The 23105-nt window shown below is 41.9% G+C and overlaps 3 protein-coding genes across 7 annotated transcripts; 1 reads left to right on the forward strand and 2 right to left on the reverse strand.

Annotated features, from left to right (window-relative positions):
* Positions 1-2640: 2640 nt before the first annotated feature.
* Positions 2641-9189, forward strand: LOC311027649 (small conductance calcium-activated potassium channel protein 1-like). Its single transcript, XM_084031756.1, has 10 exons — positions 2641-2989; positions 3253-4180; positions 4869-4964; positions 5645-5944; positions 6540-6661; positions 6902-7043; positions 7128-7238; positions 7676-7803; positions 8289-8358; positions 8497-9189. The coding sequence occupies exons 2-10, from the start codon at positions 3287-3289 to the stop codon at positions 8722-8724; spliced, it is 2091 nt and encodes a 696-aa protein (XP_083887882.1). The 5' UTR covers positions 2641-2989; positions 3253-3286; the 3' UTR covers positions 8725-9189.
* Positions 9190-14724: 5535 nt separating this feature from the next.
* On the reverse strand, positions 14725-17149 carry rps27.1 (ribosomal protein S27 isoform 1; the record flags this gene model as incomplete). 2 transcript variants are annotated; one of them, XM_084033099.1, is made up of 4 exons in its annotated part: positions 14725-14980; positions 16061-16171; positions 16280-16388; positions 17072-17149. In XM_084033099.1, the coding sequence occupies 4 exons, from the start codon at positions 17147-17149 to the stop codon at positions 14952-14954; spliced, it is 327 nt and encodes a 108-aa protein (XP_083889225.1). In that variant the 3' UTR covers positions 14725-14951. The 2 variants fall into 2 exon arrangements, with proteins under 2 accessions (XP_083889225.1, XP_083889224.1); XM_084033098.1 differs by having other exon boundaries at positions 17026-17129.
* A 533-nt stretch (positions 17150-17682) lies between these two features.
* On the reverse strand, positions 17683-22917 carry lrrc71 (leucine rich repeat containing 71). Of its 4 annotated transcripts, none has more exons than XM_084032028.1 (17): positions 22656-22917; positions 22016-22054; positions 21801-21864; positions 21408-21515; positions 21217-21292; positions 21061-21135; positions 20854-20922; positions 20585-20744; positions 20413-20496; positions 20215-20289; positions 19968-20117; positions 19810-19873; positions 19651-19724; positions 19540-19566; positions 19349-19469; positions 18887-18978; positions 17683-18282 (listed from the first exon to the last, which is right to left on the reverse strand). In XM_084032028.1, the coding sequence occupies exons 2-17, from the start codon at positions 22040-22042 to the stop codon at positions 18163-18165; spliced, it is 1386 nt and encodes a 461-aa protein (XP_083888154.1). In that variant the 5' UTR covers positions 22043-22054; positions 22656-22917; the 3' UTR covers positions 17683-18162. The 4 variants fall into 4 exon arrangements, with proteins under 4 accessions (XP_083888154.1, XP_083888152.1, XP_083888153.1 ...); XM_084032026.1 differs by having other exon boundaries at positions 21801-21932; XM_084032027.1 differs by having other exon boundaries at positions 22615-22917.
* Between the last annotated feature and the right edge of the window lie 188 nt (positions 22918-23105).

Consider the following 23105-nt stretch of genomic DNA (forward strand, 5'->3'; position numbering starts at 1 on the left):
TCTCTTCTAACAGATGATTAAACCAAATTGGGTAAAAGTAGAGTAGCATCGTATCTAATAAACTTGACATCTTAAAAGAGTGCCCCGCCCGTTTAGCTTCCTACTTCTGCTACATCGAGCAGGCAGAAATGGCTATCGTCTTTTATTTATTCTTCTTTCTTCCTTGTCAAAACCTGATGCTTCCATTACCCACAATGCAACTCCACCCTGGCAGTTTGGTCAAAGAAGTGGGTGTGGAATGCTAGTAGCGGCTAATGTAGCCTTGAGCTGCTAGCTCTCATGTCTGTGCACTAACTGTGAAGCTACAGCCAAGAGACAATTAGCTTAGCTTAGCATTAAGACTGCTAGCAGGTAGGAAAGCTAGCCTGGTTTTCTTCAGGCAACAAGAATCTGCTTAGAAGCACCATTTGAAGCACATTATTTCACATATTGCATCTTGTTTGTTAAAAAGAGAAAAAAAAGTTGTGGTTTTATGGGTTATGTGCCAGATTATTTCTGCTCGGGGGCACTGACTTCTCCATTGGTTGCTTGGAAACATCACAAGAGACAATTAGCTTAGCTTAACATTATGACTGCTAGCAGGGGGGAAAGCTAGCCTGGTTCTGTTCAGGCAACAAGATCTGCTTACTAGCACTTTTTAAAATGCATTATTTTACATATTGTTTTTTTTTTTTTAAGAGAAAAAAAGTTGTGGTTTTATGGGTTATATGGGTCATCATGTGTTATCATCATGATTTCTTGGCTGGGTGCAGTGACTTCTCTGTTTGCTTGGCAACATCATGGTAATTATTTCCTGGTAGCTGCAAGTGAGAAATCAGCCATTTCTATTCATTTTCTTCTCTGTACGGTTATTATGATTTTCAACCTTAAAATATACGACATGAACCGAAAATGTACATTTATGAGCAGTTATATAAATATATAATTTCCATATTGATGCTATTTTTTATTACTGTGTGTGTGCATTCAAAATGCAGCTCATATGTGTGACTGGAATGTAAAAGTAATGCACGAGGGGCACAAACTGGACAGAAAGATTAAGAGTATTACACATGTTCTTATCTAACTCTTTCCCAGGATGTCAAACTATTCCTTTAAACCTTATTATGACTTTTGGCCTTTAAAGCACAGACATTACTGCTGTTTGCATCATAATAGGACTTCTTCGTCTTTGGACCAACGGGTCAGGCCGAAGCAATTAATATCCTGACCAGAGGGTGACACTGACACGCCCTCAAGATTTGTGGGAATGAAGCAGATTTGCCACTTCCCAGCCACAGCAATTAGTAGACTCAAAACATCCCAGTTTAATTTCACTATCTTAGCAGCCAAACACTGATCTGCAATAAAGGAGACTAATTGAAAACGTCCTGGCGACTGGCCACAAGAAGGCAAGAAGAAATGACATACTTAGTCACCCGCTATAGCAGCCAGGATTTACAAGCACTTGCCTGAAGGCTTGAATTAATTTGAAGCCTTACAGATGTGCATGCAGCCTTTCAGCCTCTTGTTATTAAACAGACAAGTTGATTTAAGAACATTATGTAGTCTTCTTTATTCACCCCTGCAGAATGAGTCTTGCTTCAGCGGCCTAAATAGTCATATTTTAGGTTCAAGTTCTCTGCAAGGATGCAAAATATGGTCTGTATTTCCCAGATTACCACCCTCACGGGTTTGTAGTGTTGACAGTCATGCACCGAGGCGCAGACAGTCCTCCCGACTCTGCAGGCAGACTCCCTGCCTGCAGAATATCAAAACAACAAATCCAGACAGCAGCATCTGGCTAAGTCTCAGAGTAGAACATAGTAGTTTTAGCATAATTAATCTATTTTACATCTGGAAGGACGTCAGACTGTCCCCCATATATCCCCCATCACCCTCCTTCACCCTCTATCTTTAAATACATGTTGTCTTCGGATTAGATAATGCCTTTCTTTATCCCGCTACTATCCGGATGCGTTTCCCACCCACCCCTTCACTCCTTAGGTCTCTCCATTTGGAGGGAGCTACGTTATCTGCAGGCCCATCTGTCACAAGGATTTAGAATAGACAAATGCTGAATGTCATTGTTATGACTTTAATGCTTAATACTCCACCCCGCTCTCCGCATATTGTTTGCTTAAGGAGCGACATATTTGATATTTCATAAGCTCATAAGTATCAGATCTCTGTCTCACTTGATTAATCTGCAATATTAATCTGCTGAGTTGATATTGAGGACCGTAATTCTGTTGAAGATTAGTTTTATTTAAGGAAAAAAAAAAACATCACCCACTCTCCCATGACAATAATGACAGTTTACAAATAAAGAGTCATATAATGGCATTTCTTATCAGACTGATTTTTGACACCAGGGCACTAATGTATAAGCAGATGTCCCCTCCTCCGTCAACACACACACACACACACACACACATGGGAGGAGGAAATCTGCCAATCCCGGTTAAAAAAAAAAAACAGACAGATGACTCATTCTTTGACTTTGCTCAATGCAACATCTGCAACTTAGAGACTTTGCAGTCATTAAGCCCCTCCAGCTTTAAGGAAGATGCCCTGATGGTGGACGATCATACACGGCCCAACAAGGGTATACATGCCTGAAAATGTAATGGATATCCACGGGTATTTAACTCGCATGTCGTCATATGTAGTTCGTAACCTCGACCTGGATCTATGGGAGGGGCTCTGTGATGCGGAGGCTGCTAATGGATTGCTGGAAAGTTACATGCAGAGCGGGGACGTTTGGATTATTTGGACCTGATGATGCCGGAGCTCATCGGTGTTGCAGCTTGATTGGTTTCTATGGTTACTTTAAATTTCAACGTTTGAGATTTTTATTTGGAGGATCTCTTTGCGACTCCAGCAGATGTTTCCTTCAGGCCCGTAAAGAAGATTGACTACTAAAATAATTTCCAGATAAAATAGTTGTTGTGAGAGTCGAGGCCACTCCTGCTCCTTCTTCGCTGACCGGGAAACCTGACTTGAAACGGTAAGAATAAAAGAGCTGTTTGGGAATAGAAGATTGTAAAGGCTTAATGTGTATTAAAACCAAGATTTGTGATTGAAAGATTTTCCATAATTTTAACATCAACAGATAATACAAAATAATACAATTAAGAATAAAAAATGAGCATGAGCAGTTTAACGTGATAAAAGCTACTAATCTGTGATTTTTCCTTGTAGCTGTGGTTTTCTTTCAATGCTGTTCCACACTCGCCTCTAATATTGTCTCTGTTCAAACCTCTTCAAAAGGTTTGGTGACTCACCACCTGTAAACCCTTTCACCATGGAGCACTCCCCCTCTATGAACATGTCAGTGGTGGATGGAGACGACGTGGAGGACCAGCGCCCCCTCCTCCCCCCGAGGATGCTCCCCCCGCAGGCCTGCTCCCCGCAGTGCGGGATACACCACACCGTCCAGACATCGGCCGATCACACCGTGTGGCTGGACCGGACCCAGGCCATGGCCACCACACCTTTATACAACGGCCACCTTTATGTCACGCCGTCGCCTCGCCCCAACAGGAGGGGAGACAAGGGCAAAGAGAAGAAGTGTGAGAAAAGGTCAGGGGGGAGGAGACAAAACCCGGCACACAAGGAGTGTAATCACCAGTGCAAAGCTAAAAACGCGGGAGCTCACAGACTCCAGGAGAAAGTCACCTCGTTCTCTGACGTCCCCGCTTCTCCCTGCGGGTCCCCCTTTAAAGGCCCCTGCAGGTCGCACCTAGATGTCAAGGACGTCGAAGACAAAGGGCGCCGCAGGTCGGGCAACGTTTCTTTGGAGATGCACGACCGGCAGACTCTCCCGGAGATAATCATCACTAGCAAAGATGACGACTTCCAGCCACACAATGAGACGTTCCAGCATCACGATGAGACGTTCCAGCATCACCAGGACCTGAGCGAGGCCAAAGGCCATTTGCCAGGAGCTGAGTGTCCCAGTCCAAACCCCGACCCCGATCCCGATGCCAACGAGCAGACCAGCCCAAACCACAAGGAGGATGCCGATGCCAAAGACGACTCGTACTGGAAGACCCACAACATCGGCTGGCGTCTCGTCCACAGGAGGGCTCTGTTTTTGAAGCGGCAGCGGCTGAACGACTGCGCCCTGGCGGTGGGGTTGTTCGGGATGGTGATGATGGTGACGGAGACCGAGCTCTCCTGGAGTGTCTACAGTAAGGTCAGAAAGACAGGAAAACCACACTGAGAACTAGATCACTTGTTTTCTACAAAGCCTTACTCCCTTAATCAATTGAATAATAACATTCTTCCTCATTTGTTTGAGAGAAAAACATGTTATTTCATATTTTTTGTCTTTTAGTTCCCTCTTTTCTTGACCATTATAACTCGGCCGTATTGGAAAATCAGTATGAAGTAGTTTTTCCCACCAAATGAAGGCAAATGCGCCCATAAGATCAGTTTCATTACGTCATGCCAATGGATTATTATTATATATAATGTATATAAGATTATAAGGTTACAGAGGATCACTGATGTCATTTCATTGCTGGAGCTTTGTAATGACAAATATCCATCAGCCTGACAATGATTGTGTGTGTGTGTGTGTGTGTGTGTGTGTGTGTGTGTGTGTGTGTGTGTGTGTGTGTGTGTGTGTGTGTGTGTGTGTGTGTGTATGTGTTTGTGTGTGTGTGTGTGTGTGTTTGTGTGTGTGTGTGTGTGTGTGTGTGTGTGTGTGTGTGTGTGTGTGTGTGTGTGTGTGTGTGTGTTTGTGTGTGTGTGTGTGTGTGTGTGTGTGTGTGTGTGTGTGTGTGTGTGTGTGTTTGTGTGTGTGTGTGTGTGTGTGTGTGTGTGTGTGTGTGTGTGTGTGTGTGTGTGTGTGTGTGTTTGTGTTTGTGTGTTTCCCACAGAGCTCCATCTACTCCCTCGCACTCAAGTCCGTCATCAGTATTTCTACGCTCATCCTGTTGGGCCTCATCATAGCTTACCACTGCTGTGAGGTTCAGGTAACTTCTTTTATTCATAATTATGCAGTTTGGGTTTTTTTTTCTTTGCCAAAGTTCTCTTCCAGGGACATCAAGTTCTCTTCCAGGGACATTACCATAAATTTTCCTTAATTTCCTCAAATCCTTCCTCTTAAAAACATGTGGCTGAAGCAGGACATATTGCCAGCAGACGAATCACCTCTTTTATCTTTATTTTTTCATTTTATATGGAAATTCAAAGGGTCCCATTGAAAGGCGCTGAAGCGTTCTCAACCTTTTAGTCTGGTGGCCTTCTAAAATTGAATGAAGTCTACTTATGCCCACTCATCACAGGTTATTACACTCCAAAAAAGTGATTTTTCATTCTCAGACTGTTTTATTTGAAGGATTTTTAGAGGTGAAAGCATGCAGTGTATTACAAGGATAAATGAAACATCAAAAATAAAAATAAAAAAACAGCATGGAAATCATCGTGTGAAAACAGAACCCTATTTGAGAACATCTGATTCATGATGGGAAGTTTAAAAAGAGCTGAAGAACCAGGAACACTTGGGCACTTTATCTTAGTTTACCTTTGTGCTACTCTAAAATAAAGTTTATCAAACAATATGCAGGTGTATTTCCCAAGACTAACAGAGAATACAACGTGTAAGAGATGCTCATTTTCACTATAAACGCATATCTTCCCATCTTTCTGGTAGCTCTACGTTCACGACATTGGTGCAGAGGATTGGCGGATTGCCATGACAACCGACCGCTTGGCTCTGGTAGCCCTTGAGCTGGCAGTGGTGGCCATTCATCCCTATCCGGTGGGTCTGATGGTGTACTTCCAGCAGACGTTCCTGCACACGCCGACCCGCCTGTCCCTGTCGGAGACGGAGCTGGAGATCATCCTGGCTCTGCCCATGTTCCTGAGGCTCTACCTGCTGGGCCGGGCCATGATGCTGCACAGCCGCCTCTACACCGACACCGCGTCTCGCAGCATCGGAGCACTCAACAAGGTGGGAGGTCACAAGTGGGCGGCCCACAGAATCCGGCTTTAACTGGCTTGGCCAGTACTGCGATGAGATCACAGCACTTCTAAATGAAAGAGGCTTTGCAGTATCAATTTGAAAATCATTTAAAACCTGGGCAGAAACCTACTAAGGGACAAGATAAATGGGATGTTCATTTTTGGGCGGAACATTTCATGCACATCTGTTTATGTCTTATGTCTAGGTGGGCCGAGGGGTCTGTAAAGGTGTGACTATCACAGCTTGCCCCCATGAATCCCAGTGGTTTCACATGTTGATGATTTCCCCCGCTAGCTCCCCTTTGCTTGCTTTCTTTCCCCACAGTTGATAACATGCACCCGGCTAATCCTTTCCCTTATAAACGCTATTTAAGAGTGATGAAAATGACCTTTGTCTCCCCGCCGCAATGCCAAACCTGCTCTCCGTGTATCGAGCCAGATTGAGAACACGTTTTCTCATCCCTCATCTCCTCCTGTATTATATAATCATAATCTGACAGGTGCTCTCCTAAATAGTCTGGCTCAGCAGGCCCCCTACTGTCAAAACCGTGACGCAAGTGCATCCCGTCTGTGAATCTTTTTAGATACACTTCAACACCCGCTTCGTGGGGAAAACGCTAATGACCACCTACCCCGGCACCGTGTTGATGATGTTCAGCGTCTCTCTGTGGATCGTGGCAGCGTGGGGCCTACATGTTTGTGAGAGGTATGTGGTGATATCGACCTACTGCTGAATCTGGAGTCTGTAGTGCTCCATGTATTTAATATTTAATTATCATCCAAATATTGGTAGATACACACTTACTTAAAAGTTTCTACTGCAGCAACAAATCCACGTTTCACGCTGCTGTTATATATCTGTAGCTGCAGCAATCAGGAAAGCATCAGAAAAGGACAAAATATAATCTACATGACACATATTATGGTTTTTATTTTCCCCCAACAGGCACCACAACTACAGGGACCTGAGTAGCAACTACATGGAGGCCTTGTGGATGGTCTCTGTCACCTTCCTGTCCATCGGTTACGGAGACGTGGTGCCTCACACCTACTGCGGTCGCAGCATCTGCCTCCTCACCGGGATAATGGTGAGACGGAGGGTTGATAGTTTCCTCCATAACGTGATTCTGACTGTAAATCAGAATTTAAGTATCTATTTCTGACTATTATAGGGAGCTGGCTGTACAGTCCTCGTGGTGGCCGTTGTTGCCAGGAAACTGGAGTTGACCAGATCAGAGAAACATGTTCACAATTTCATGATGGACTCCCATATTTCCAAGAGGGTAAGTAATAATAATACAAATATTTGTAGTGCACTTTTTATTGCAGGTCTTTTAAAGTTTTTTGTTGTTGTATTGTAACAGCTTAGTGTGTGTTTTTATCCTAGGGAACACCAGATAACACACATCAACTCATTTTCAGTCAGATATTTGTGTGCACCGTAAAAAGAATCATTTTTTGCCCTTTGTTGACATAAAATATGCAGATCAAGTCAAAAGCTGCGACCGATAATTTTACCTTGCTTCAAGACAAATGTCTACAAATTGTTTACAGAATATTCCAGCAGCAATTTTTAAAAAGCCTAAAACCAATTTTGATCGATTGAAATAGAAAACCCCAACAACACAAAATGTTGCTATTGTTCAGCGTGCGCAGTAAATAATCGAGCTCTCAGGTCATGTGCATAACCAAAAAAAATAACTCTTCATCCTTTCACCAGATCAAAATTGCTGCAGCGAATGTGGTGAGAGAGACTTGGCTTATCTACAAACACACTAAGCTGTCGAGAGAAAGAGACAACAGCAGAGTTCGCATGCACCAACGGAAGCTGCTGCTGGCCATCCACCAGTAAGACACTTAGCCCTCATATGAAGCCGTCTCCCCTGCCTGTTCACTTTGTATGTATGTACGTGTATAATAGCAGTAAAGTGTTAATTCATCAATGCTCAGTTAGTTTTAGATCCTGGTAAACGGTGTATCAATGTGAAAATAAACAAAATACGGTCATTCACTCTTTTTCAAGAGAAAATGTCCAATTGTATCTATTTAAAACTTTATTTAAAGTGTCTATCAACAGCAAACTTAAAAAATGGACTGTTATTATGTATGCATACTGAATGGTTTCATATAATTTGTCACTTTTCCAACATAAAAAAACTGCTTAGATCTGCAAAATCCACATACGATAAAAAGTTTTTATTGGAAAAATGTTCTACCAAACAAAGTGTGTTTATGGATCATTTATTGTGCATATAGTACATGTTCATATCATAAAAGTAGACATGTTATACTGACCTCCTGTAGCACCTCAAACCAAACAACTGTCTCTGCAGGCTGCGGCAAGTGAAGATAGAGAAGAGGATTCTTGCAGATCAGGGGAGCACATTTGGGGATCTCTGCAAGGTATGGGAGGCAAGTGAACGCGTCAACCTGGCAAAACCTCAACAAAGTACTGTAGTATCTAATATTCCCTGATGCCTTTACTGTCTCTTCTCTATGTGGACCTACAACGCACCGCGGTGGACATCAACCTGAACGCAGATGCAAGCCCTGATGTATGACGTGCTGTCGGAGGTCCAGGGCTGCAGGGGGGAGCTGGATACGCACATCCACACCCTGGAGAAGCACGTGGAGGAGCTGAGGGAGGGCTTCAGGAGCCTGATGCCCCTCCTGTCCAACACCCTGTCCACACAGAACTCCTCCATCCGCCATCTTCTCAGAGAGAGGGAGGTGAAGACGGAGGGTGCTGGTGCCAGTGTAGACAGGTAGAGCGAGGCCGGGGAAGGTGATGGAGAGTATAAAGGCTTCTCAGGTGCTGCTGGAGTAATGATCTGCCTATAATGCAGCTACATTGATATGTTGGGACACTTTTCTTAGAGGTGGATGTGTTAATATGAAGGCTGTACAGAAGAATGTAAAATTGTATGTATAAAAATAGGTAGCACCATGTTCTGTAGCAGAAATACCATGAAATCAAATTGTAGAAATTAGTCATAATTCACTTCTTAATTAGGATTTTGGATCTTTCCTGGATTGACAGCAATCAATAAACAGACTGGGAGTAAAATAACAAGCTTGTAAATAGAATGTTTTGGGGTTTTGGACTGTTGAAATAAAGATAAAAGTTGTGATGGGCATTTTGGACTGTTTCTGATGTTTTACAACCCAAATGAAAATACTCTGATTTTACTCAGCAAATACGCAGATTAACTGATAATGAAAATAATAAGTCACAGATCAATCAATCAATCAATCAATCAATCAATCAATCAATCAATCAATCAATCAATCAATATATTAACTCAACCAATAACCTGAACCGTTTTGGAGAACTGTTATCTCTCCCATGTCAGTGAGTATATTTACCTGTAAACACTGCACTTTCTTTCTGATCATGTCATGAAAATTGCAAAAGTTTGGTACAGTTTGCTGTTGTATTATTAAAATGTAATCTAAAATATTGAATTAAACTTATTTTGGACATACTATACAATGATTTTTTTTTTTACATACTATGACTTTTTTTAACATACTATAATATATTGTCATGACTTTTATACATACTATAATATGACTATTTTCATGACTTTTATACATACTATGACTTTTTTCAACATACTATAATATATTGTCATGACTTTTATACATACTATAATATGACTATTTTCATGACTTTTCTTCAACATACTATATATTTTTCATGTATTTTTAGGGCCCGAGCACTGACAACGTCGGGCTGCGAAGCCCTATTGAAACCTTACGGATTATTATTAGGGCCCGAGCGCCGACAACGTCGGGCAGCGAAGCCCTATTGAAACTGTATTGTTTTTTATTATTTTTCTTTCACAACTTCCGTTGCCATTTTGGAGGCCTTATCATATTCAGAAGTTGAAAAAAATGTTCATGCACATGGGGACTGGCGAAAATTTTAAAGGTCTCGTAATCGGCCACAAAAAAATTGGCTCTCTAGCGCCATCTAACGCGTTTTAGACCAAATGACACACCGTAACTCCAATTGACACAAAATTTTGCACACATGTGCAGGCAAGTGTGCTCTACAAAATTGCAATCGGCACAACTAAAGTCCGCCTCCCAAAATTGTCCGCCATTTTGAATTTTGTGGAAAATATGTTTTTGCTCATTTCTCCTAAACCGTAGATCCCATTCTCACTAAAATTGCTGTGGATCATCAGTAGACATATGTGATCAAGTGATATCAAAGGCTTTGGAAAATATCTTTGCGTTAAGAAGTTATTAGCCAATGAACATTAAAAGGGGCGGGACTCTGGAAATCAATACACATAACTCCATAACCGTTAACCTGTTAACGTAACTATTCACGTTTCGCTGTCTCTGTCTCTCTCTCTCACTGTGTGCGTGATTATAGCTGCGGGAGGGTGTTGTCAGCGCCGCCGCCAGGATTCAATTTCAATGTACACACAGAAACGGCAAATACAACAACAAATGGAAAAATACTTTTTTAAGACAAAATCTAATGTTTTCAGTATCAGTGAAATCAGTAGTGTATATCATGGTGATAGGCCCCGGTGCAAATAGTTTTTTGTGCCCTCCATCCCCGACCTAAACACAAGCGCACGCTTGTGAGCACTCCACGCACGCACAGAACGGTATGATAACTCTGCCGGCCCGGGGAGAGAGAATGTCGAAAATTCACGAAAAAGTCAGTCAGAATATATTAATAAAAAAAGATTTAAAATTGTTAAAGAGTCATAAAAATCGCTCATATCGCTTGATGCACCAAGTCTCAGTGTAGTGAGTCCAAAACAGCCATAAAAAGCCATGATCAATTTTTTCAGGAAAAAAAAAAGTCATACTATAGCATGTCAAAAAAAAAAGTGAAAAATCGACAAAATTCATAAAATGTTGTAAAAAATGATGTAAAAGTCCTATGCTTCTATATCGCGTGTCGATCAAAATCTGAGTGTAGTGAGTGCAAAATAGTTATAAAAAGGCTTAGTCATATTCCCCCCCCCCCCCACAAAAAAAAGTCATACTATAGCACGTCGAAAATTCACGAAAAAGTCAGTCAGGATATATTCATAAAAAAATATTTAAAATTGTTAAAAAGGCATAAAAATCGCTCATCTCGCTTGACGCGCCTAGTCTCAGTGTAGTGAGTCCAAAACAGCCATAAAAAGCCATGGTCAACTTTTTCAGGGGAAAAAAAAGTCATACTATATATAGCATGTCGGAAAAAAAGTGAAAAATCGCCAAAATTCATAAAATGTTGTAAAAATGATGTAAAAGTCCTAACATATGCTTCTATATCGCGTGCCAATCAAAATCTGAGTGTAGTGAGTCCAAAACAGTCATAAAAAGGCTTATTCACGGCAGGCAGGTGGTTGAGTGGTTAGAGTGCATGCCATTTACCCATGTCTGCATATATGCAGCAGCCTCAGGATTCAATTTCAATGTACGCACAGAAACGGCAAATACAAATGGAAAAATACTTTTTTAAGACAAAATCTAATGTTTTCAGTATCAGTGAAATCAGTAGTGTATATCATGGTGATAGGCCCCGGTGCATATCGTTTTTTGTGCCCTCCATCCCCGACCTAAACACAAGCGCACGCTTGTGAGCACTCCACGCACGCACACACACGCTTGGACACGCACGCACAGTACGGTATGATAACTCTGCCGGCCCGGGGAGAGAGACATGCATCGGCTCGGCCCACAGTGCTCAGCAGCAGAGAGGTGACGAGACTAGAGCCGAGCTGTATTGTGTAGTGGAGAGGGGCCAACACACGCTATGCGTAATTGCGCACACACGCGCGATCGTCCTCTCAAATGCGGCTGCATCCGGCCCGGTTCAGCAGCATCAATTTTTTTTTTCCACCTTCAAAAAAAGTCCTCCCAGTGCGTACTGGATTCCGGCTGGCAGCGCCACTGGGTGTTGTTATATATTCACATTGAAATTCTGACATTGATTTGAGCCCCACCGTCGTATGAGTTAGCCCCACCGTAGTTGAACCAGAAAAAATACTCTGGCGCCGCCACTGGACAGGCGCCAGCCGTGGCGGTGGCCGGTGACGACCAGGGACGACTGGCAACGTGGCGGTGGCCGGGGACGACCCGCCCCGTGGCGGTGGCCAGGCCAGGCCAGGCCAGGCCAGGCGGTCCGACACGTCAGGCGGTCGTAGCACTAACCGAGTTACGTGCCATGCGAGGGCCCGTTATCACTGCTCGCAGTTTTAATTCTTCTTTTTATTATTTCGCAAGTTCGACGGCCTTTTTGGGGGCCTTATCATATTCAGAAGTTGAAAAAATGTTTTCGTGCACATGGGGACTGGCGAAAAATGTTATATTTTAAAGGTTTCATAGTTGGCCACAAAAAAAGTGGCTCTCTAGCGCCACCTAACGTCGTTTTGGTCACGCCCCTCACACCGTACACACCGTAACTCCAATTGACACAAAATTTGGCACACATTTGCAGGCAAGTGTGCTCTACAAAAAAGCCTCTTGGAGCACCAAACTCCGCCTACCGAAATTTTCCGCCATTTTGAATTTTGTGAAAAACATGTTTTTGCTCATTTCTCCTGAACCGTAGATCCGATTCTCACCAAAATGTCTGTGCATCATCATCTCACCAAGCTGGTCAGGTGCTAATAAAATCTTTGAAAACTATCGTTGCGTTCAGAAGTTATTAGCCAATGAACATCAAAAGGGGCGGGACTTTAGAAATCAATACTCATAACTCCATAACCTTAAACCCAATCATCACGAAACTTTCTGGATATGTTGACATATCTACCTGGAACATATCCTGAAAGTTTTATTAATATCAACCACTCGGGGGCGCTACAGTATATCAGCCATTTTAGGCCATTTTTTCAATTGTTGGGTTTGTATTTTAACGAACTTATAAAATAGGAGTTGGCTTACTGAATACCAAACTTGAGACCTATTAATCTTGAATGAATAAATCAGAAGGCACTGATTCCAATAATGTATCTGCACTCTCCACAGGTTGTCCGGTAAGAACAGGAATGATGTTGATGGGTTAATGAATCCAATTCACACACACTCTCATTGAGATGCCCCTCATTTATTGGAGAATTCTTCTGTTGATACTGTCTGTGTGGTTACTACAATAAAGAAATAAACAGAAATGTGCATATTAATCATATACAATAATTATATTAAACAGAAACAGACTGGTATAAATTATATAATGTAGTAATAAGGCTATGTAAAGATAAATCTGATTGGTTCAGCGCATCCAGAGATTAACTGTTCATGTGAACACCATGCGCAAGGTAACAGGCTCTAGGACTGAGCATGTGAACTGTGAATGGGCTGATGAGGGATGCTATGTTGGAAATGGGCAATGAAGGGCTAACCTTCTGAACAGAACTCCTCCTACACCGTTAACCCGATTCCTACCAAACTTTGTGAGCCTGTTCTAGAGGCCTCGACGTTTAAAAATCATCGAAAGGTCTTACATAAGTCTTACGGGAGCGCAATTACGCAACCCTGAACATGGACGAAATTCATGCTTCGCCACAATACTCTAAACCAGGTGTGTCAAACTGATCCAGTAAAGGGCCGCTGTGGCTGCAGGTTTTCATTCCCACCAAGCAAGAACACACCTGACTCGACTTATTCACCTACCTGATTTGCCTTCACACCTTGATTGGTTGGATCAGGTGTGTTCTTGCTTGGTTGGAATGAAAACCTGCAGCCACAGCAGCCCTTTACTGGATCAGTTTGACACACCTGCTCTAAACTGTTATAACTTCAGTGTCCATTGTCCGATCTGGTTCAAACTTCTCACGTTTGCTGAGAGTCCCACCCTGAACACGTCTGCACTGCAATATTGACTCACACTCACAGCGCCACCTATTGGCAACATGAAATGTCACGTTTTCACACCCGTATAAGGTCCCAGTGTTGTGGAACTTTGCACCCCAGTCGAGCGTGACGACTTCAATCATCTGACACAGTGTTGGATGCGACGATTCAGGCAAGCCACGACCAGCGCCATGGAGGTGGCCGGGGACGACCCACGGCATGGAGGTGGCCGGGGTCGAAAGGCGCGTCAACGTACTATACTGACTGTTTTTACAGTGTTCTATGACTTTTTCGATATACTATACTGACTTACCATACATTTGTGTATTTAAGTGTGTGGAAAAAGTGATGAAATTAGTCATAGTATAGTTTGTCAAAAAAACATTAAGAAATCGTAGTATATATAGTATATTGAAAAGTTATTAATAAAGTAATTGTAAAGTATGTTGTAAAAAGATCACGTTATGATATACAGTAGCTATAAAGTAGATATTTGTTCTCAGCCTTCGAAAGGGGGGAGCCAGTGGTCTAGTTCAACCCTTCTGCAAACTGAGGTCAATCTGGCACTGGAATGAGACTGGAAAACCACGATAGAGGAAGTCCAGTCACTTGACAGTGCGGCCGTGAACTTAGTATACCAAACACAGTTCTACTATGAATACAGTACCCTTTAAACTTCACAAAGACTTCAAAATATTTCTCTGAAAGTTTCATACTTTAGAGCTGCATTTATTTTGTCACTTTTTCCAAAGTTAAACCAGGAGGTTTGAAGTCTCTTTTTGCTCCCATGTCAGTGCGTAGCTTTACCAGCAATTTTCCCTGACCATTTAACAAAAACATGAATTAAAGTAGATTTTTAAAGTAGTAAATAAAACTTCCTTTGCATTAAATATCTCCAACTGTAAAGAAACTATTCCCTCCAAACAGGAAACGTAACGCACAAAAACCCATTCCTTTTAGCCAAAACAATATTTTATTAAGAGAGACAGGGTTGGAGGGCGGAGTTACAGCAACAACCGATCCGTCAACTTGAACAGTGGAAATCCATCTGCCGTCCAGTTTGTCTTCAGGGTCTCAAGTCGGATCCGAGCTCGGGCTCTGCCTCCGTGTCGGTGGGGCAGAAGGAGCTGATATCAGCCGGTCCATCCCCTCCTCTCCCCTTCAGCTCCGGGGGAGAACAGCTAGTGCTGCTTCCTCCTGAATGAGCACCCTGCAACAAAAGACAATTACAGTGAGACAAAAGACAGACATTACAGTAAAAGACACCGCCTTTGTCATACACAGTGCTGATACGGGAGTCATCATTTCACTATTGTGTGAGCAAACAGGTCAACGGCACTAAGAGACGTAGCTAAAGCAACGAAAGGCACAAACGTGGAAGCTTTGACAGCAAAAACAATTATAATCAAATTAAATTATGGAAATTAAACAAGCTACACCATTCTAACTAGGCCACCAATATCAGTTACACTACACAGTTACTATTAGGTAGATATTTGTTCTCAGCCTTCGAAAGGGGGGAGCCAGTGGTCTAGTTCAACCCTTCTGCAAACCGAGGTCAATCTGGCACTGGAATGAGACTGGAAAACCACGATAGAGGAAGTCCAGTCACTTGACAGTGCGGCCATGTACTTAGTATACCAAACAACTCATGCACATATAATCCCTTTTTTCAGTGTATGAAGGAACCAGTCAAATGCCAACAAATCAGGTTAACTGTAGCCATTCAAAAAATAATAATTATCAATAAATGAATGATATTTTCTGTTCCATTGTAAGCTCCACAAACAATTCCTGATGGTCTATGATGCAAAAAGTTGTAGAATCTATTCTGGATCAAATATCCATTGATATTAAATGGATACTAGAAAGCCAGTTAGGTCATTTCATTCCTGGGCATAGGCAAACACAAATATTTGGGGCTCAAAACAACTGCTTTCAGTTTTAAAGCAGTTCTTGAACACCCTCTATGAAAGTAATTTGGTTAATATGGTGCTGAGAATAAGTATCTCATTGAAAATAATCCGAGAGCTGAATTGTAAATACATTTTTTCCATCTTATTTTTTCCAAAATGGATATAGATTCTTGTTGGGTTTTGTTGCTTTTGAAGGCGAACCTTTCCCAGAAGCTTCCCTCAATATTGCACCAATTGGTGAACATATATTTTGGATGCCTACAGGATATTGTTGTGCTGAACCAATTAACCAGACAGCGAGTCCCCATCAGCGAGGGACCCTGTGTGGTCGGCAATCTAACTGGTAAATGTGCATGTGGTGGGTTTATACTGACCCTCTGTGAGACGTGCTTTGCCTCCAGTGGGCTGACACAAGACCGTTGAACAGCCGACACACAGCACGACTGTCTGAGCGTGGCTGAACACCGTCGTGATCTTGTAGCATCCTGAAATAATACAAAAACACAGGTGTGAAAATCAAAGCAGATGAATAAATATATAACTAACGGTGCTGGATGTTGGTACCACTGAGGCGAATCCACACGGAGACTAACCTGGACATTTCACATCCATGAAGTAAGAGTTGGGACTCTGTACGAGACGCTTCTTCTTGTGCCTCCTCTTTTCCTCCTCGGGGCTCGGATGCAACAAGTCTTTTGCGAGCTGCGTTAAAACACAAAGGGAAAATGACAAAAGGTTGGTGAACCGTGTTAGAAAAAATGTAATCTCAGTTAAACTATTTTAATTCGGCAAACACGCCGATCACGTGACAGAAACACTGGTCATTTAATGTTATTACTTAGTGTAAAACACCACCCGTTAATTACGTTCTCATTGTTTTTGTTCGGCAGAAACGACCGCTGCCATGATGCGTTCAGGCTCCTCGGCTGGCCTACACGACTTGGATTAGATAACGCTAGCTACGCAATTTAGTCAATCGCGGGTAATACTCAAAATACTTGAGTATAGGTGGTTAATTAATTTAACCATCAACGTAACGTGAATAGAGGACATTCCGCTCGTTAACGTGAAGTTTTCGGAGTCATAAGCCCGTTCGGATCCTCCTTTGGCTCCATGTCTGCCGAGTGCGCGCCGCCATCTTGTCTCACAATGCGCTCGCAATGCGCTCAAACGTGCAGAATTATTTGTGTAAAACCGGGACCGAAACTGAACGAAAGCCTCCGTAACCGACAGCAGTCGAATCGCTAATTTCTTATCTCGACACTAAGCCGCGCGGCGGCTCTCCAACGCGCCATTAAATAGCGAAAATGTCATTGTTCGGGGGTCTGTGGATACTCACTGGCATGTTGGCGAGGAAATAGCCGCTGCCGAAAAGGAGGTATTACCGGAAGCGACGGGTTGATATCGCTGGTTCCTTTGAGCACGAACCGGACGTGACGAATTTCGCAGGACGTGACGGCCATATTGGTGAGGTCTGAACTCCACCCTGCTCCATCCGCCGAGCCTACATTTATGTATATTTCATCCCCCAGATTTCAAAATATGCACAACGAAAATTACCTACAATGTTGACAAAATATAATTGTAAAAAGGTGAAAATTTTAGAGGTGTCAATAAGAAATAATAATGAATATTATAACTTAAAGATACTTCCCAATTACGTGGAACAAACCCAGATTACGAAATTGTGCCTATTATTTAAATTCCAATACTTTGACAACATGCTCTTAGAGAGTGTATGTTTATTCATTTTAATGAACAGTGGAACATATTTCACGTTTTCATTTCCTTTGAGGGCCCCCTACTGGTCGTTCGGGGCACCAAGCAGCTAACCAAAACAAAGAAGAATAACCACTTAATGATGGCATCAGTTTTCTGTCTTAATACAAAACCAACATGCCTTTATGTAATTGTAGAGATTTCTGGTTCCTTACATAGCCCAACTTCAATGTAAGACATGGGGGACAATATCAATAGTTTACAGTTTAACTCGTTCAAAGTCATGGTCTTTTTAGTATGAAATTCTCTCTTTGCTCCGCTCAGCAAGGAAACTCTTGCCAAAGAGAGAATGAAGAATGTGTTATGGAAAATAAAGTAACCTTGACACAAACAAGCTTAAAACACCAGTCAAATAAAAAAAACTGTTGCAGTCTGCGGTCGATAAATCAGCCAGTGTTACCTGTCATCCTGCTCTGTTCTCAGTCTTTGTCCTTGATGTGAATTCTGACTCAAAGCCGTAAAACAGATCTATAAACAGGTTGCTGATTAGCTGTCCTGCGCAAAGCATCTGGATTTTAATGTGCCACATTGTCCTTCTGTTCAGGCCTGTTTATGTACCAAAAGACAGTGTTAATGTGTCTAATTGGTTCATCTTATGCATTCAAAAAAAAAACAAAGGGGGGAAATGTGTCTTTTTATTGTTAGATATCAAATTAAAAGTAGTGATATCTGTAGAAGTAGATCACTTCTCTCAGCACTATGCCCCCCGTTCCTCCTCTTCTGTCTGTTCACAGCTGTTTCTTTCCAGCGGATCTACGAGTGTCATCAGTTCCTTTATCTTCACATAACACTCACACTCTGGTGGGAAGCTGTTTCTCTGAAAGACAGATCAGAAATCATGGAAAAAGATCATCTTCATATTCCTCTGCAGCCATTGATTAACACTGTTGTGGTGTATTTACAGTATGGAAAGTCACTGGTACAACTTATCAAATATCTTGACTTATATGTTGATAAATCAAACATACGAAAATAGGTTTCTTCAGCAGAGATAACATTTAACAAAGCAAAGTGGGGTACTATATTGTAGATGCAGTTAATTCAAGTACAATTTAAAGTATTCTGGTGTTATATCTAATAATACATAAAAGTTCAAAGTAGCTCATTTAAAATGTACCTGAAGCAATGTTGCCACGTTTAAAGAAATGAGCTGGGAACGTACAATAATATCATCACCAATAGGAATGATGGCCACTTTAAAATAAGGCCTGAATTGTAGTAAAAAAAGAATTATCTTTTACATTGCACTAAAAATACTGATTTCCAAACATACGCAACCAATTGAAAGGACACAAATGTAAGGATAGTATTCATTATTTTTAAATATAAATAATATATATAACTTAAATGGTTAGATGTCTTTTTTATTTATGAACTCAAGTGAATTGTGCACAGATGGCCACACACACACACACACACACCTGCAGACAGAGACGCAGCAGGCCTCCCCCCTCCCTCTGCATCTCTAGTGATGTCAGGAAAAGATGCAGCGACTTCTCTGTAATTCTGTTTCCTACATAAATACACACAAAACATAACCATTTAAATCTTTAATGACCCTATATATATAATAATCTAATGTAAATATGAATCCATGTTTGTGATGTTATGACCTGTACATTATAAACATAAAGGTACTTTTTATTACAATAAAAGGGTAAAATAGTACATGTATGACTTATCTAAATGATGTATAATACAAATGTAATATAATAAGCAAGTGACCTAAAAACAACACACAATTTGCACATTGATTCTGAGGAACTTATAACATAATTGATGTTCAACATTTATGACAGCTGAAAATATTAACTGTGACTATGCTAGAAATACTTTGATGTCAAAGGTTTTCTGTCAAGCTGAGATGAAGACACCACAGTTACCTGCCAGGTTGAGGGAGGTTAGAGTCCTGTTTCCAGGCAGAACAAGCCCACCGTCCCTGTACTGCACCGCCTGGTCCAGCAGGGGGCTCACTATCTCCACCGACTCTCCCTGCTGATGGAGCTAGAGAGAAAAACAAGTGCATGACAGAACGAAATATCTTTTGCTCATCAGAAAATTGCATGAAACAAACCTCATTCAGGGAAGTACTGGATTTATCCTGTTGGATAAATTAATACTGAATTATTAAAAGTACTATACTGTGTGTGGTTATATTCAAACTACAAAAGACTGCCTCCGGTACCTCCTGTTTAGAAGGTTGTTTCTCTTTGCCCGCTTGCTTGCCACCTTTATTTTGAGACACCTTCATATCAGAAGCTGGGGGACGTGAAAAGAGACAGCAATGATCAGATAAACACCACAGCCGTTAGAGGATAATAGAACAAGTGATGAAGGGGATTACATGTCTTGTTAGACTTTGGATTCTCTTTGTTTTCAGCGGATTTATCCTCTTTTTTGGACGTTTCCTGTAACAGAACTCAAGATTACTTGTCATGATTTACAAACTACAGATACTTTATGAGTTCAACTCTATCTTCCCACAGTTGTTTGCCATGTCACCTTTTTTTTGCCTTTGTACTCCACTTTGCCGACGCTCAGTGAACTGCTGCTGGCTACTAAGGTAGGTGGGTCGGCAGACTGGTCAGAATCAACCCTTAAAGATGACGGCGAATATGGAGTTCCTTGTACTTGTGAGACTCTGTGAGATAGCTTTCAAAAAGAGCATTTTAAGTTGTTAAAGTTGATGTTGTTGTAGGATTCATTTTAAGGTAGAGTGGGTATAAATGTGAGACACTGCTGCCCTTACAGACGGCGCTCTTGCCAGGAGCATCTTCCTCCTCGCCACAACTTCTTCATGAGTGAGAGCAAACTCGCCAAGTACCTGAAAACGAAGAGGTGGAGGTTTCTTAAAAAATGCCATGAACACAATATAATTGGAACAATTCAACGACTGAATTGAAATGCATTACGCCACCGGTTTAAGATCTGACATGTAAAGGTCTACCGTCGCCAGATGAGCCGCTCCTGTGTCTCCAATCTGATTGTTGGCCAATGAGAGAAAGAGCAAAGCACGGTTCAACCGCAGGCCCTGAGGCACAACACAGGATGAAGACAACACCTCAGCGGTCACGAGGGGGACATAAAGGGACCGATGTGGATTTAGTTCTTCGTCGTACCTGTGCGATATGTGTAGCGCCTGCATCGCCGATATAATTGAATGCCAGGTTGAGTGATAGGAGGCTCCTGTTAGCAGATTTGGTTGTTGAGAGGGCCAGCCCAATTAGACGAGCGCCGTTGTCTCCCATCCGGTTATTTCGTAGCGACAGGTGGGTGAGGCTACACCAAGGAAAACAAGAATCAGGCATGTTCTATTTGACTGTGAACACATATCGGGGTTCATTTGGACAAGTGACTTTGTGAGAAATGTAACCACTTGGTGACTCACCAACTGTGTTCGGAGAGAAGAAGGTGGTAGCTCTGCTCTGGAAGGTGGTTGCCCTCCAGTGTCACAGCTCTGAAATAGAACAATTGGAGCAGAGGAAGCATCAGTACCGCTGAAATGTTCAATGTGCCGTGGTGTCAATGTCTCTGCAGGGCTGCAACATTTTTTGTCATTTGTGTCGCAGCGTGAATGAGGGCAGAATCCGCTCACCTGAGGTTGGAGCACTGTGATATAGTGTTCACGAGGGAGATTGCTATTGGATCTGTCAGTCCCGCCTGCCAGAACCTAAGGACAAAATTACTCAACAAAACAGTGACAGGTGTAGCCCCGTTCCCCATAATAAGAGTGCATCAGCTCATCACTCACTGAAGGCTCTGTAGCTTGCACAAGGAGAGAAGCATCTTCTGTAGCACTCTGGCAGTCTGCTCATCAACCTTACATCCTGTGTGTATTCGAAACGGAGTATATTATGTTTTCGCCACCAGCAGAAATACTGGAAATGTCAAATCAGAGACAGATGTGGCTGTAAATATTTCTCTGTGGTGTCTCGTTCTCACCAGAAACATTCAGGTTCTTGGCACTGAGGGGGTCTTCAGTCTCCAGCGTCACTTGGAGGCATGGCTTTGACCAGAAAGGCGCTGAGTTGGTACGTGACTGTCTGTCCTCTGAAGGTACACAATCGTGACAATTATAATGGAGCTGAAGCTTGGATTATAAAATGGACAATTATTGTACATTCAGACTTCCTACATAATAATCTATAGAGTACAGGAAAGTGTATTTCCAGGGCCTTTCAAGGTATAGTCAACTCGTTGGATCAACGAATGTCCACTAATGTCAGTAGTGAACAAACAATGACAAAATGAAGACTGATAAAAAGCAAGGTATACAAGGGAACAACAAGATGTGTGTTTTTGCCACACTATAGACCAGGAGCAGCCCTTGTTTACCTGGGTCCTCTGCTTCAGTTTCAGTGGTGGAGGGTGGATGCTTGGTGCTGACAGCTGGGACATCCTTTATGTCCAAAAGAGCACAAAGCCCAGGGAAGTCAATCTCCACGTTGCCTGAGCACTGATATTCCTCTGTGGGAAAGAGGGTTTAAGCCACAGACCATACAACTGTCTTCTGTTAGTAAGAAAAAAAACAGCCCGAGAATGTTACTTACCAAAGGTTTTAGCGGGCAAGTTTTCATTTGGAATCTGCCCTGAAAATCAACAGAACGGAGCGAGTTACCATTTCATACTTGTGAGTAAAGTTAACGAACATTGCAGTTGTAAATGCATTCAAATCGACAAGCTTATTCCTACATATTTATACAATTTAAACAGCTTGATCGCATGACATCTCATGATTAATGTACGTGTAATAACATTATTGACATTGTTTTTATTATTTAAAAATTCTACTTGGAAAGTATTACACATAACTACCATTTGGAGATACTTGCACATAAGAACTTGCACATAAGTATTTCTTTTCATTTCAAAAGAGGAATATTGTACTTTTTACTCCACTAAAACACCTTTGTTTTGTACATAGGCCTACGTAAGCTGGGAACAATGTACTTTTATGGTGTTTTTAATAATGTGTTATTAACTACACATAATAGCCTACTTCATCCACTCAATGCTCATTGTAAAAATAGGCACTGGCAAAATAAAACCCCACGACTCAGGTTCAATATTATACGATTTAAAAAATAAATAGCACCCTGCCATTTGCATTATTATTTAAGTACTATATAACCTACATTAAAATGCCTACATTAGAGGCTGTGACGTTGATTCTCGTACTCGCCATCCAACCTGTATTTTTCGAAGCGTCGTCCTCAGCGTTTGCCTTTTCCGCTTTCTCTTTTTGTCTCTTCCTAGACATTGTTGTGTCTTGAAGTCGACATTTAGTTAAATCATTAGATAAGGGAGTTGAAGTTGCTGCTAGCTAGTCCTCCTGGGCGTCATTGGCGTTACTACGGTAACCAACTCTCAGTCCAACTTGTGGGATTTATCGCGAGACTTCTGTCAAGGTATTTGGAGGATTTCCGTGTATTGAAAAGGATCGCTAGTAAAGTTTTTGTTCGTTGAGAGTTTTTTCAGGAGATTAGAGGCTGCTTTACGTAAGTAAAAGTCGTGGAAACACCATCATTAATAGTGTCGTTTAACCATGCGTTACCCTCCGTAATATCGCGAGAGTTCCTAACCGCTGAGATGGCATGTTGACTGTGGCCTGAATAAAAATATGATAAATTAAGTATTTTT

The sequence above is a fragment of the Eutrigla gurnardus genome (assembly GCF_963514095.1).
Source record: "Eutrigla gurnardus genome assembly, chromosome: 17".
Lineage (NCBI taxonomy): Eukaryota > Metazoa > Chordata > Actinopteri > Perciformes > Triglidae > Eutrigla > Eutrigla gurnardus.